The sequence below is a fragment of the Cetorhinus maximus genome, chromosome 9 (genome assembly GCF_964194155.1).
Source record: "Cetorhinus maximus chromosome 9, sCetMax3.hap1.1, whole genome shotgun sequence".
NCBI lineage: Eukaryota > Metazoa > Chordata > Chondrichthyes > Lamniformes > Cetorhinidae > Cetorhinus > Cetorhinus maximus.
Genome location: NC_135887.1, coordinates 27103584 through 27116711, shown reverse-complemented (window position 1 = coordinate 27116711; position 13128 = coordinate 27103584). Strand labels below are relative to the sequence as shown.

Here is a 13128-nt window from a genome sequence, read left to right as displayed (position 1 = left end):
CTCTTTACATCGTCCTCACCACTCGCATTCCCACCTAGTTTTATGTCACCAGCAAACTTGGAAATATTACATTTGGTTCCCTCATCGAAATTGTTGATATATATTGTGAATAGCTGGGGCCCAAGCACTGACCCCTGCCGTACCCTGCTAGTCACTGCCTGCCACACCAAAAAATGACCCATTTATTCCTACTCTGTTTCCTGTCTGCCAATCAATTCTCAATCCATGCCAATATATTACCCCCAGCCCTGTGTGGTTTAATTTTTCACACTAACCTCTTATGTGGGACTTCATCAAAAGCTTTCTGAAAATCCAGATACACCACATGATGATGCTAAGCATGTGTTCCAGTAGCTTCCAGTGATGTAACCTGGGGAGTGAAGTAGTATCACCTAAATTTAATTATGATATGTACTTTCTTCCAGTGTAGTATTACTTTCAACTGAGGAGTTTCTCCTGTTGCTCTTGAATGCAGTTGGAGGGGTCGATGAATGTGTGTGTTTACCAAGGCCTACCTGTAGTTGCCAACTTTCAGCAGTGTTTTCTCTCCACTAGATGGCTGCTCCCTATGTGCCTACCAGTGCTCCTGTGAGTGGCCTAGCCCTATTCCAGCGGCATATCAAAGCCATGCATGATTCTGCACTGCAGGAGGAGCAGATGCGACAGAGGCAAGAACATCTGGATGCTGAGCGCAGAAATTCTGCCAGTCCCAGCATCAGTGGCAAGAACTGTCCGATCTTGGACAGAGAAGGTATGAATAGTGCACTCAAGGCAAACAAAAAGTACAAACGCGGTCTTCTAGATGTTTTAACAACAGCTGTGTTGAGGGTGCCATATTTGATGCCAGGTTTTTGAGCAATACCACATTAACTCAATGCTGAAGCCACATCATCATTCAAAACCAAACCAATCAAAGTCATTATCACTTATCCACAAATTATTCTGCATGAAACCTCTCTTGTATTCTGAGCTGGAGCAGACATCGCCACAGTAACCATATGGTATCACTTCCAGAGAAGAGTGAAGGTCATTGCCAATTGTTGGTCATAATCTTTTTCACGCCACCGGTTTGTGTCCATCAAGGGTCTTATGTGAAACATGTTTTGGCAGATGAGACATAGGAGCAGAAATTAGGCCAATCGGCCCATCAAGTCTGCTCCGCCATTCAATCATGGCTGATAAGTTTCTCAGTCCCATTCTCCCGCCTTCTCCCTGTAACCTTTGATCCCCTTACCAATCAAGAACCTATCTATCTCGGTCTTAAATACACTCAATGACCTGGCCTCCACAGCCTTCTGTGGCAATGAATTCCATAGATTCACCACTCGCTGGCTAAAGAAGTTTCTCCTCATCTATGTTCTAAAAGGTCTTCCCTTTACTCTGAGGTTGTGCCCTCAGGTCCTAGTCTCTCCTAATGGAAACATCTTCCCCACGTCCACTCTATCCAGGCCTTTCAGTATTCTGTAAGTTTCAATCAGATCCCCCCATATCCTCCTAAACTCCATGGAGTATAGACCCAGAGTCCTCAAACGTTCCTCATATGTTAAGCCTTTCATTCCTGGGATCATTCTCGTGAACCTCCTCTGGACCCTCTCCAGGGCCAGCACATCCTTCCTGAGATACGGGGCCCAAAATTGCTCACAATATTCTAAATGTGGTCTGACCAGAGCCTTATAAAGCCTCAGCAGCATATCCCTGCTTTTATATTCTAGTCCTCTGAGATAAATGCCAACATTGCATTTGCCTTCCTAACTACCGACTCAGCCTGCAAGTTAACCTTAAGAGAATCCTGGACTAGGACTCCCAAGTCCCTTTGCACTCCATATTTCTGAATTCTCTCCCCATTTAGAAAATAGTCTATGCCTCTATTCTTCCTACCAAAGTGCATGACCTCACACTTCCCCACATTGTATTCTATCTGCCACTTCTTTGCCCATTCTTCTAACCTGTCTAAATCCTTCTGCAGCCTCCCCGCCTCCTCAATACTACCTGTCCCTCCACCTATCTTTGTATCATCTGCAAACTTAGCCAGATGCCCTCAGTTCCTTCATCTAGATCATTAATGTATAAAGTGAAAAGTTGTGGTCCCAACACTGAGCCCTGCGGAACTCCACTAGTCACCGGCCGCCATCCTGAGAAGGACCCTCTTATCCCCACTCTCTGCCTCCTGCCAGACAGCCAATCTTCTATCCATGCTAGTACCTTGCCTCTAACACCATGGGCTCTTATCTTACTGAGCAGCCTCCTGTGCGGTACCTTGTCAAAGGCCTTCTGGAAGTCCAAGTAGATAACATCCATTGGCTCTCCTTTGTCTAACCTACTCGTTACCTCCTCAAAGAATTCTAACAGATTTGTCAGGCATGACCTCCCCTTGATGAAACCATGCTGACTTTGCCCGATTTTACCATGCACTTCCAAGTATTCTGAAATCTCATCCTTAATAATGGACTCTAAAATCTTACCAACGACCGAGGTCAGGCTAATCGGCCTGTAATTTCCCATCTTTTGCCTCACTCCCGTTTTAAACAGGGGGGTTATATTAGCGATTTTCCAGTCCTCTGGGACCCTCCCTGACTCCAGTGATTCCTGAAAGATCACCAATAATGCCTCCACTATCTCTTCAGCTATCTCCTTCAGAACTCTGGGGTGTAATCCATCTGATTTATCCACCTTCAGACCTTTCAGTTTTCCGAGCACCTTCTCCTTGGTAATGACCACTATACTCACCTCTGCCCCCCGACTCTCTTGAACTTTGGGGATGTTACTCGTGTCTTCCAACGTGAAGACTGACGCAAAGTACCTATTCAGTTCCTCTGCCATTTCTTTGTTCCCCACTACTACTTCTCCAGCATCATTTTCCAGAGGCCCAATGTCCACTTTTGCCTCTCTCTTACCCCTTATATATCTAAAAAAACTCTTGCAATCTTCTTTTACATTATTGGCTAGTTTACCCTCATATTTAATCTTCTCCCTCCTTATTTCTTTTATAGTTGTCCTCTGTTGGTCTTTGTAGGCTTCCCAATCGCCTGGTTTCCCACTGCTCTTTGCTGCATTGTATGCTTTCTCTTTAGCTTTTATGCTGTCCCTGACTTCCCTTGTCAGCCATGGTTGCCTCGTCCTCCCTTTAGTATGCTTCTTCTTCCTAGGGATGAATTTTTGCTGTGTCTCCCAAATTACCCCCAGAAACTCCACCCATTGCTGTTCCACTGTCTTTCCTGCTAGGCTCATCTCCCAGTCAATTCTGGCCAGCTCCTCCCTCATGCCTCTGTAGTTGCCTTTATTCAACTGTAATACCGTTACATCTGATTCCAGCTTTTTTCTCTCAAATTGTAGGGTAAATTCTATCATATGATGGTCACTTCCTCCTAAGAGTTCCTTCACCTTAAGCTCCCTTATCAAATCTGCCTCATTACACATCACTAAATCTAGAATTGCCTGTTCCCTAGTGGGCTCCACCACAAGCTGCTCCAAAAAACCATCTCGTAGACATTCCACAAATTCCTTTTTTTGGGATCCACTACCAACCTGATTTTCCCAGTCTACCTGCATATTGAAATCCCCCATGATCACTGTAACCTTGTCTTTCTTACACACCTTTTCTATCTCCTGGTGTATCTTGTGCCCCACATCCTGACTACTGTTCGGAGGCCTGTACATAACTCCCATTATGGTTTTTTTACTTTTGCGGTTCCTCAACTCTACCCACACAGATTCTACATCATCTGACCCTACATCATTTCTTGCTATTGATTTAATTTCATTTCTTACTAACAAAGCAACCCCACCCCCTCTGCCAACCTGCCTATCTTTTCAATAGGATGTATATCCTTGGATATTTAGCTCCCAGTCCTGATCCCCTTGCAGCCATGTCTCCGTGATGCCCACCACATCATACCTGTCAATTTCAATCTGCGCCACAAGCTCATTTACCTTATTTCGTATACTGCGTGCATTCAGATACAACACCTTCAGTCCTGTATTTCCCGTCCCCTTTCTCATTGTCGTCTCTATCTGATGTGTTTGAAGTTAGATTACTAGCCCTTTCCAAACACTCTGTCCTATTTTGTGTTCTGGAGACTTTAATAGCCTCTCCTGGGCTCTCCTTTCTTTTCAGTTTTTTCATAATTTTCCATGAAGTTGAATCCACCCCCCGACACGTTAACCTGCTGCTTTGTTTCCCATTAGTCATACTTCTTGGAGTTTTACCCTTCCCTCCCCCCCCACTTTCTAGTTTAAAGTCCTGTTGACCACCCTATTTACCCTTTTTGCTAGAACTTTGGTCCCAGATCGGTTCAGGTGGAGACCATCCCAACGGTACAGATCCCTCCTGTTCCAATACTGATGCCAGTGCCCCACGAAATGGAACCCCTCTTTCCCGCACCACTCCTTTAGCCACGTGTTTACTTCCCTTATTCTCGCGTCCCTATGCCAATTTGCAAGATGCAAGGATAGGGAATAAACTTCTTTAGGGTTTCTGGTTTCTGCAGTTTAAACTATGTCCTGTTTTCCTGGTATGGATGAAGAACTTCAACAGGATGCCGCAGCCAGTGCTTCTATCTATGAACACTGAATCTATGTTGCACAGTTCAGCAACCCACTGTGCCTTGAACCCCAGCCGTCTCTTCCATCCAATTACATAAGTTTGTACCAACTAGAGTTTATAAAACAAAATAAAGAATCTACCTAAAGTATTTCTCCATTGCAACATGAATCCTTTTCCTATTCCATATTAATGGAGTTGAAAGGATTATGAATCTGAGGTATTGATGTTTAATGAGGCTCACCTGAAATCACTAATTTTAGCAATGTTAGAAAATTATTTTTTATGTATATCCCTTTCTACATGTATAAATATACATAGATCTGGAAAGTATTGTTCACATATTTGCTGGCTTTGGCCGTCAAAATGTTTGCTCTTTTAAGTTCACCATATATGTATTGGAATATTTACATTGTTCACTGGGCGGGCAACGTTCCAGCTGCATGCGTAATGTTACCCTGGGCTTGTTGACAGTCCACAAGCTGCTTATCCTTGACACAGATAAAGACAAGAGGTTAACATTGCACCAGCATTTCCTGGAAACCAAGTAAGCAGAAATTAGATGATGTCCATGAAGCCTCAAACCAGAAACTGTTGGTGCTTATTTGTAGAAACGTTTCTGGAAAATGTTTCCAAGTATCTGTCAAGCAACAACACAACCAAAAAATACAATCCAGAGACTATTCAGTGTTCCAGTTAATTCCTGCTGCCTCTCGGGCATCCCTGCCACACAGTTGGCACACTGTCAGCCTGTCCAATAATGATTCTTCCCCTGCTCTGCAAAACTGCATGATCCCACTCAAAAATACATATTCTTGATGACTCGGCTCCCATTGCACATAATCTACAATGCAATAGAGTGCATCATTATTGGAGATGCTGTCCTTTGGCACAATGGGCCAAATGATCTTCTGTTCTATATTATTCTATGATTCAAATGTGGTGGTCAAGTGAGGTTCTATCTGACTTTCAGAACCCATAGCACTATTCAGAAAAAGGTAAGGGCTGTTCCAGTGCCCGCTTAGACAATCCTTTTCACTATACCAAACAAATGATCTAATGATTCACCTTGCTATTTGTGGGATCTTGCTATGCTGTCCCGCTTGGCTACATAGCAGTCACTGTATTTCAAAAGAAGTTAACTGTCTCTCTGAATCATTCGATGATGTTTGAAAGATCTGGTTAAGTGCTCAAAAAATGCATGCCTTTTGTCTACAGTAGTATAGATTGCGTTCTCTTTGATTGAGATAATACGTCATCCATGGATTTGTTCCTGGTCTTTATCTGGTCATGTAGGTAGTATCAAGGATGTTCAAGGTCTTTGCATGGCTGATATCAAAGGGAATAATTAAGGTTTAGTCAGCACATGTCACTATTGTAGATTGGCGTCAACTTAAAGTGATGCAGGCAGAGTCATGAAGATAAGAGGTAGCTGCCTGATCTTTTAATCAGTATGGTCTATCGCCTACCCTACCTACTCCAACTGTTTAATCTTCTGTCACCCAGATTCCCCGGCTTATATTTTAATAAATTGACCCTGGGTCTGGTTTCTTTTCTGTTCCAACTTTTTGTTTTAGTTCACTCGTAAGATGTGAGCATCACTGGCAAGGTCAGCATTTGTTGCCTATCCCTAATTGCCCTTGAGAAGGTCGTGGGAGGCCACCTTCTTGAATTGCTGCAATCTGCGTGGTTTATGTACCCCACAGTGCTGTTAGGGAGGACATTCCAGGATTTTGATACAGCGATGATGAAGGAAGGGCAATATATTTCCAATTTGTTATGGTGTACGATTTAGAAGTAGCAACATCCTCATGAGCTGCCCTTGTGCTTCTAGGTAATAGAGGTCACGGGTTCAGGAGGCGCTATTGAAGCAGCCTTGGCAAGTTGCTGTGATGCATCTTGTTGATGGTTCAGCTAGCAGCAGCTATGCTGCTGTGACTCATTTTTATTTTATCATTTACAAAAACAGTGTTGGCTAGAAAGTGTTGGAACAGCACCAAAACTGCCATAGCCAAAGTCACAAATGACTCCAGTGTACTATCCATGCACTCATCCTACAGAAATGGGAGGAAAAAGAACTCCCCCCCACCCCCGCAGACTTCAGGAATGTGACAGTCGTAACTACCTTCAAGAAGGGAGATAAATCATGCCGTGGAAACTATCGAAGAATTTCCCTGTTGTCCTGAGGGGGGATGTCCTGACACACATTCTCCTGAATCACCTACTTCCTGTGGCTGAGGAAACCTTTCCAGATACAGTGTTGCTTTAGACCTTCCTGAGGAGAGGGAGGCGATGGCGTAGTGGACTAGTAATCCAGAGACCCAGGGTAATGCTCTGGGGTCCCAGGTTCGAATCCCGGCATGGCAGATGGTGGAATTTGAATTCAATAAAAATCTGGTATTAAAAGATGACCATGAAACCATTGTCGATCTGGCTTACTGGAAGGAAACCTGCTGTCCTTATCTGGCCTGGCCTACATGTGATTCCAGGCCCACAGCAATGTGGCTGACTCTTAAATGCCCTCTGAAACGGCCTAGCAAGCCACTCAGTTGTATCAAACCACTACAAAATCTCAAAAAAGGAATGAAACCTGTCAGATCACCTGGCATCGATCTAGGCACTGGAAATGACAACGGCAAACTCAGCCCTGTCGACCCTGCAAAGTGCTCCACACTAACATCTTGGGGCTAGTGCCAAAGTTGGGAGAGCTGTCTCACAGACTAGTCAAGCAACAGCCTGACATAGTCATCCTCACAGAATCATATTTTGCAGATAATGTCCCAAACACCACCATCACCATCCCTGGGTATGTCCTGTCTCACCGGCAGGACAGACCCAGCAGAGGTAGCGGCACAGTGGTATACAGTCAGGACATTGACTCCAGACCCCATGAAGTCTCATGGCGTCAGGTCAAACATGGGCAAGGAAACCTCCTGTTCATTACCACATATCGCCCTCCCTCGGCTGATGAATCAGTGTTCTTCCTCATGGGCATTCATGTGGCACCATGGGCCATCAGCAGCAGCAGAATTGTACTCGAATACAATCTGTAACCTCATGGCCCAGCATATCCCCCACTCTACCATTACCATCAAGCCAAGGGATCAACCCTGGTTCAATGAAGAGTGCGGGAGGGCATGGCATGAGCAGCACCAGGCATACCTAAAAACGTGAAGCTATAACACAGGACTACTTGCATGCCAAACAGCAATGGACCAGATCTAAGCTCTACAGTCCTGCCACATCCAGTCGTGAATGGTGGTGGGCAATTAAACAACTCACTGGAGGAGGAGGCTCCACAAATATCCCATCCTCAATGATGGGGGAGCTCAGCACATTAGTGCAAAAGATAAGGCTAAAGCATTTGCTTCAGGCTTCAGCCAGAAATGCCAAGCGGATGATCCATCTCGGCCTTCCCCGGAGGTCCCCAACACAACAGATGTCAGTCTCCAGCCAATTCCATTCCCTCCATGTGATATCAGGAAATGGCTGAAGGCACTAGATGCTGCAAAGGCTACAGGTCCTGACAATATTCCGGCAATGTGCTTGTGCCCCAGAAGTTGCCGCGCCCCTTAGCCAAGCTGTTCCACTACAATTACAATGCTGACATCTACCCGGCTGTATGGAAAATTGCCCAGGTGTGTCCTGTACACAAAAAGGAGGGCAAATCCATCCCGGCCAATTACCACCCCATCAGTCTACTCTCCATCATCAGCAAAGTAATGAAAGGGGTCGTCAACAGTGCTATCAAGTGGCACTTACTTAGCAATATCTTGCTCGTTGACGCCCAGTTTGGCTTCCGCCAGGGTCACTCTTCTCCTGATCTCATTAAAACCTTTGTTCATACATGGACAAAAGAGCTGAATTCCCCAGGTGAGGTGAGAGTGACTACCCTTGACATCAAGACCGCATTTGACCGAGTGTGGCATCAAGGAGCCCTAGCAAAATTGGAATCAATGGGAATCAGGGAGAAAACTCTCCGCTGGTTGGAATCATACCTAGCACAAAGAAAGATGGCTGTGGTTGTTGGAGGTCAGTCATCTCAGCTCCAGGACATGACTGCAGGAGTCCCTCAGGGTAGTGTCCTAGGCCCAACCATCTTCAGCTGCTTTATCAATGACCTTCCTTCCGTCATAAGGCCAGAAGCAGGGATGTTCGCTGATGATTGCACAATGTTCAGCACCATTCACAACGACTCAGATATTGAAGCAGCCCATGTCCAAATGCAGCAAGACCTGGACAATATCCAGGCTTGCGCTGACAAGTAACATTCGCGCCACACGAGTGCCAGGCAATGACCATCTCCAACAAGACAGAATCTAACCATTGCCCCTTGATGTTCAATGGCATTACCATCACTGAATCCCCCACTAACAACATCCTGGGGGTTACCATTGACCAGAAACTGAACTGGACTAGCCATATAAATACCATGGCTACAATAGCAGGTCAGAGGCTAGGAATCCTGCAGCAAGTAACTCACCTCCTGACTCCCCAAAGCCTGTCCACCATCTACAAGGCACAAATCAGAAGTGTGATCAAATACTCCCACTTTCCTGGATGAGTGCAGCTCCCACAACACTCAAGAAGCTTGACAACATCCAGGACAAAGCATCCCACTTCACTGGCACCACATCCACAAACATTCACTCCCTCCATCACCAATGCACAGTAGCAATATTGTGTACTATCTACAAGATGTACTACAGGAATTCACCAAGGCTCTTTAGACAGCACCTTCCAAACTCACAACCGCCACCATCTAGAAGGACAAGGGTGGCAGATACATGGGAACACCATCACATGGAAGTTCCTCTCCAAGCCACTAAGCATCCTGACTTGGAAATATATCACCGTTCCTTCTCTGTCACTGGGTCAAAATCCTGGAACTCCCTCCCTAACAGCACAACAGGTGTACCTACAACACATGGACTGCAGTAGCTCAAGAAGGCAACTCACCACCACCTTCTCAAGGGCAACTAGAGGTGGACAATAAATGCTGGTCCAGCCAGTGAAGGCCACATCCCATGAATGAATAAGAAAAAAGGAACCTCTGACTTGGTCTTTTTCGCCAGGTAAATCCAAGAAAAATATCGAGACCAACACCAGGAACTCTTCATTGTATTAATTGACCTTGTTATGACCACAGCCAGTTTTAATTGCTGCGCAAACCAAATCCCAGAGGGAAACTTGACTTACTGGCTGCAACCTTTTTTGTATTCTGAAAATGAGAAGATCTCAGCGATAGGAGGTCCAGTGACACTTTTTGGTTTTTTTAAAATTAGAAGTAAAGGTTTTAATAACAAGAATAAAAGAAAATTTAAGCACATAGGATGACAGCTGCACAATTAAGGTTGGTCTTACAAACATATCCCCTAAAAAGACTCTCCACTTGACTCAGACCCACAAATAAACACCTTCCAGGCAATACTCCCTTATAGATATTTAACTATACAAAATCCAGTAATATTACCCAAGGCAAACTGCTGTAGCTTCAATAAAGGCATACTACGTGACCTGTAACTCGCTTCCACTCTGCTCTGGAAAACCAAGCTTGAGAATAAAACTGCTTTTTGTTGCCCAAAACTTTTCTGGCTTGAGTGGATGGTCAATTCACACTGCATCTCCTCCCAGCCCGGAGCTAATAGCTCCAACTGAACAGCTCAAACAGCTCCGGCTGCTACCTCAACAGCTCAAACAGCTGTATCTCGTCAGCTACTGTACAGTAGCTCTAAAATACATTTTTTCCCTTTTCATCTCAGGTTCCATTATCTTGACACCCCTTTGAAACTTAAACCCTTCCAGATATAGAATTTGAGGAATGGGTGAAGCTAGCTGTTTTATGCTGCTACCATGCAGTAGCAACAAGAGTGGTATTGGCCACTAACATGATGCTGCCATCAAGACAAAAAGACGTTCTGCTTATCAAACAAATTTCAGTGCCAGTGTGATGCTAGATATGTAGGCCGTACATCTCAAAGACTGATGGATCATATCAAACAGCATGTCCCAGCTGCGGGCAGGGTACAGGCCATACCCAACCAGCCCATGCTTGCGAAACTCAAAGCATAGTGTCCAATATTAGAGGTGATTCCGCAATTGGACAATATTTGCTAAATAATCCTCAATGTGCTAAGAATTATGCTGACAACCAATTTAAGATTGTCAGTCGTGCTCGCAATGTGGCGCATTTGCGTGTACTGGAAGCTGCATATATTAATATACAGGGCCCTGTTCTTTGCAGAAAGAAAGAACATGTACATACATTATGCCTGTTTCAGCTAAACAAAATAAGTGACTGCCATTTACTGACTCATTCCTCAGGGTAAAGCCTTGACCAATCCAAGTTAAGCTCCCTGGTTTAAATTTCAAACAATACTTGGTAGTTAACTGTTAGTCACCATCAGTGGTGCATTCTCCATGGCAATGCCACTTGCCAACCAATCAGCACTGTCTTCACATACAGTATAAATTACTGTTTCCCCCCTTATATTGATATTCTTAGGAGTGCCCTGATGAGTGCAAGACGAAAAGCTGAGACATGTCTCTTTTTTTCAGCAATACTCTAGTTCTGTACCACCAAACAACTGAAAATATAGTATCCCACTTCTTGTTTACCTATGAACTCCTGCAAGATGCAAACATGTTTCTAGGCACCTCTGACTCCCCTTAGATATTCAAGTAAACTCTCAACTTACCTAAAAATGCAAATGTTAGATCTGACCGATTTACTTGTACCTCAAACATAACACTTCTATCCTTTTCATGTTTTAAATTCCCTAATCTGTCTCCTATTAATCTCTGTCCAGTCTAATGAAATCATACACACACAGCCTCGCCCACTGAATAACACAATATTCCCCAAAAATATTTTTTTAAAAAACAACCATTTCTCAGAACCTGACCAAAGTATTTGACTCTGTAAATCATAAAGCTCTGTGGATTGTGCTCCAAAAATGCTATGTCCAAGAAACTTCATAACAATCCTGCAATTGCATCTTGATGATATAACTGCAGCTATCTTGAGTGGGAGATTTGAAACAGACGCATTCAAAATCTGGTGCGGGGTTGAGTAAGGCTTTGCGATAGCCCCCATATTATTTACAATCTACCTGACCATAGTAGTTCACCTCATCAAAGATAGCATCCCTCTGGTGTGAGCATTAAATACTGCTTAGATAGAAACTCTTTAACCTAAGTCACTTCCGTGTCAAAATTAAACTGACCACCATAGGCGTACCTGATCTACAGTTTATAGATGACTGCAATGCAATTGCAACTCTCCACTAGATTCGCAAACTACTTGCAATCTCTTCAATTTGGCGTACAAGAAACTCAGCATGTCCTTGAATGTTGCCAAAACCAAATCCATTTTTTCAACCTATACCTGGTCGGCCAAATATTCTGCCTCCCATATATGTTGGAGAGACTCTGGAATATGTCGAGCACTTCCCATTCCTAGGCAGCCGCCTCTCTCTAAAGGCCAACATTGACGAAGAGATCCTGTGCCATCCCAGCCTTCTACAATCTACTGCAGCGCGTGTTTGACAACAAAGACCTCTGCAAATCAGCAAAAGTCCTGTAGTGTACAGAGCAGGATGGGCAATAAATGCTCGCCTAGCACGAGAAGCGCACATCCCATGAAAGAGTATAAACGAAAACCTTCTCAAGGACATTTACATCTTTCCTAATGTGTGGTGACCAGAACTGAATGCAATTTTCTAGCTTTTTTTTATTAATTCACGGTATGTAGGCTTCACTGGCTGGGCCAGCATTTATTGTCCATCTCTAGTTGCCTTTGAGAAGGTGGTAGTGAGCTGCCTTCTGAACCGCTGCAGTCCATGTGGTGTAGGTACACCCACAGTGCTGTTAGGAAGGGAGTTCCAGGATTTTGACCCAGCAACAGTGAAGGAACAGCGATATATTTCCAAGTCAGGATGGTGAGTGACTTGGAGAGGGACATCCAGGTGGTGGTATCCCCAACTATCTGCTGTCTTGTCCTTCTAGATGCTACCAGTCGTGGGTTTGGAAGGTGCTGTCTAAGGAACCTTGGTGAATTCCTGCAGTGCACCTTGTAAATGGTACACACTGCTGCTACTGTGCGTTGGTAGTGTAGGGAGTGAATGTTTGTGGATGTGTTTCCAATCAAGTGGGCTGCTTTGTCCTGGACGGTGTCAAGCTTCTTCAGTATTATGGGAGGTGCACTCATCCAGGCAAGTGTGAAGTATTTAATCACACTTCTGACTTGTGCCTTGTAGATGGTGGACAGGCTTTGGGGAGTAAGGAAGTGAGTTGCTCATCGCGCGATTCCTAACCTCTGACCTCATGTAGCCATGGTATTTATGTGGCTAGTCCAGTTCAGTTTCTGGTCAATGGTAACCCCCAGGATGTTGATAGTGGGAGATTCAATGATGGTAATGCCATTGAATGTCAAGGGGCAAAGGTTAGATTCTGCCTTGTCAGTCCAAGCCTGGGTATTATCCAGGTCTTGCTGCATTTGGACATGGACTGCTTCAGTGTCTGAGGAGTCACAAATGGTGCTGAACATTGTGCAATTATCAGCGAACATCCCCACCTCTGACCTTATG

At 44.5% G+C, this 13128-nt stretch overlaps 1 protein-coding gene across 14 annotated transcripts in view; it reads left to right on the top strand.

Annotated features, from left to right (window-relative positions):
- The window catches only part of ncor1 (nuclear receptor corepressor 1), a 399352-nt gene that overhangs the window by 279697 nt on the left and 106527 nt on the right, over positions 1-13128 (top strand). For all 14 annotated transcript variants that reach the window (XM_078548371.1, XM_078548367.1, XM_078548369.1 and 11 more), the window contains one exon: positions 556-751. In XM_078548371.1, coding sequence (XP_078404497.1) covers positions 556-751 — 196 coding nt within the window. The remainder of the gene's footprint in view (positions 1-555; positions 752-13128) is intronic.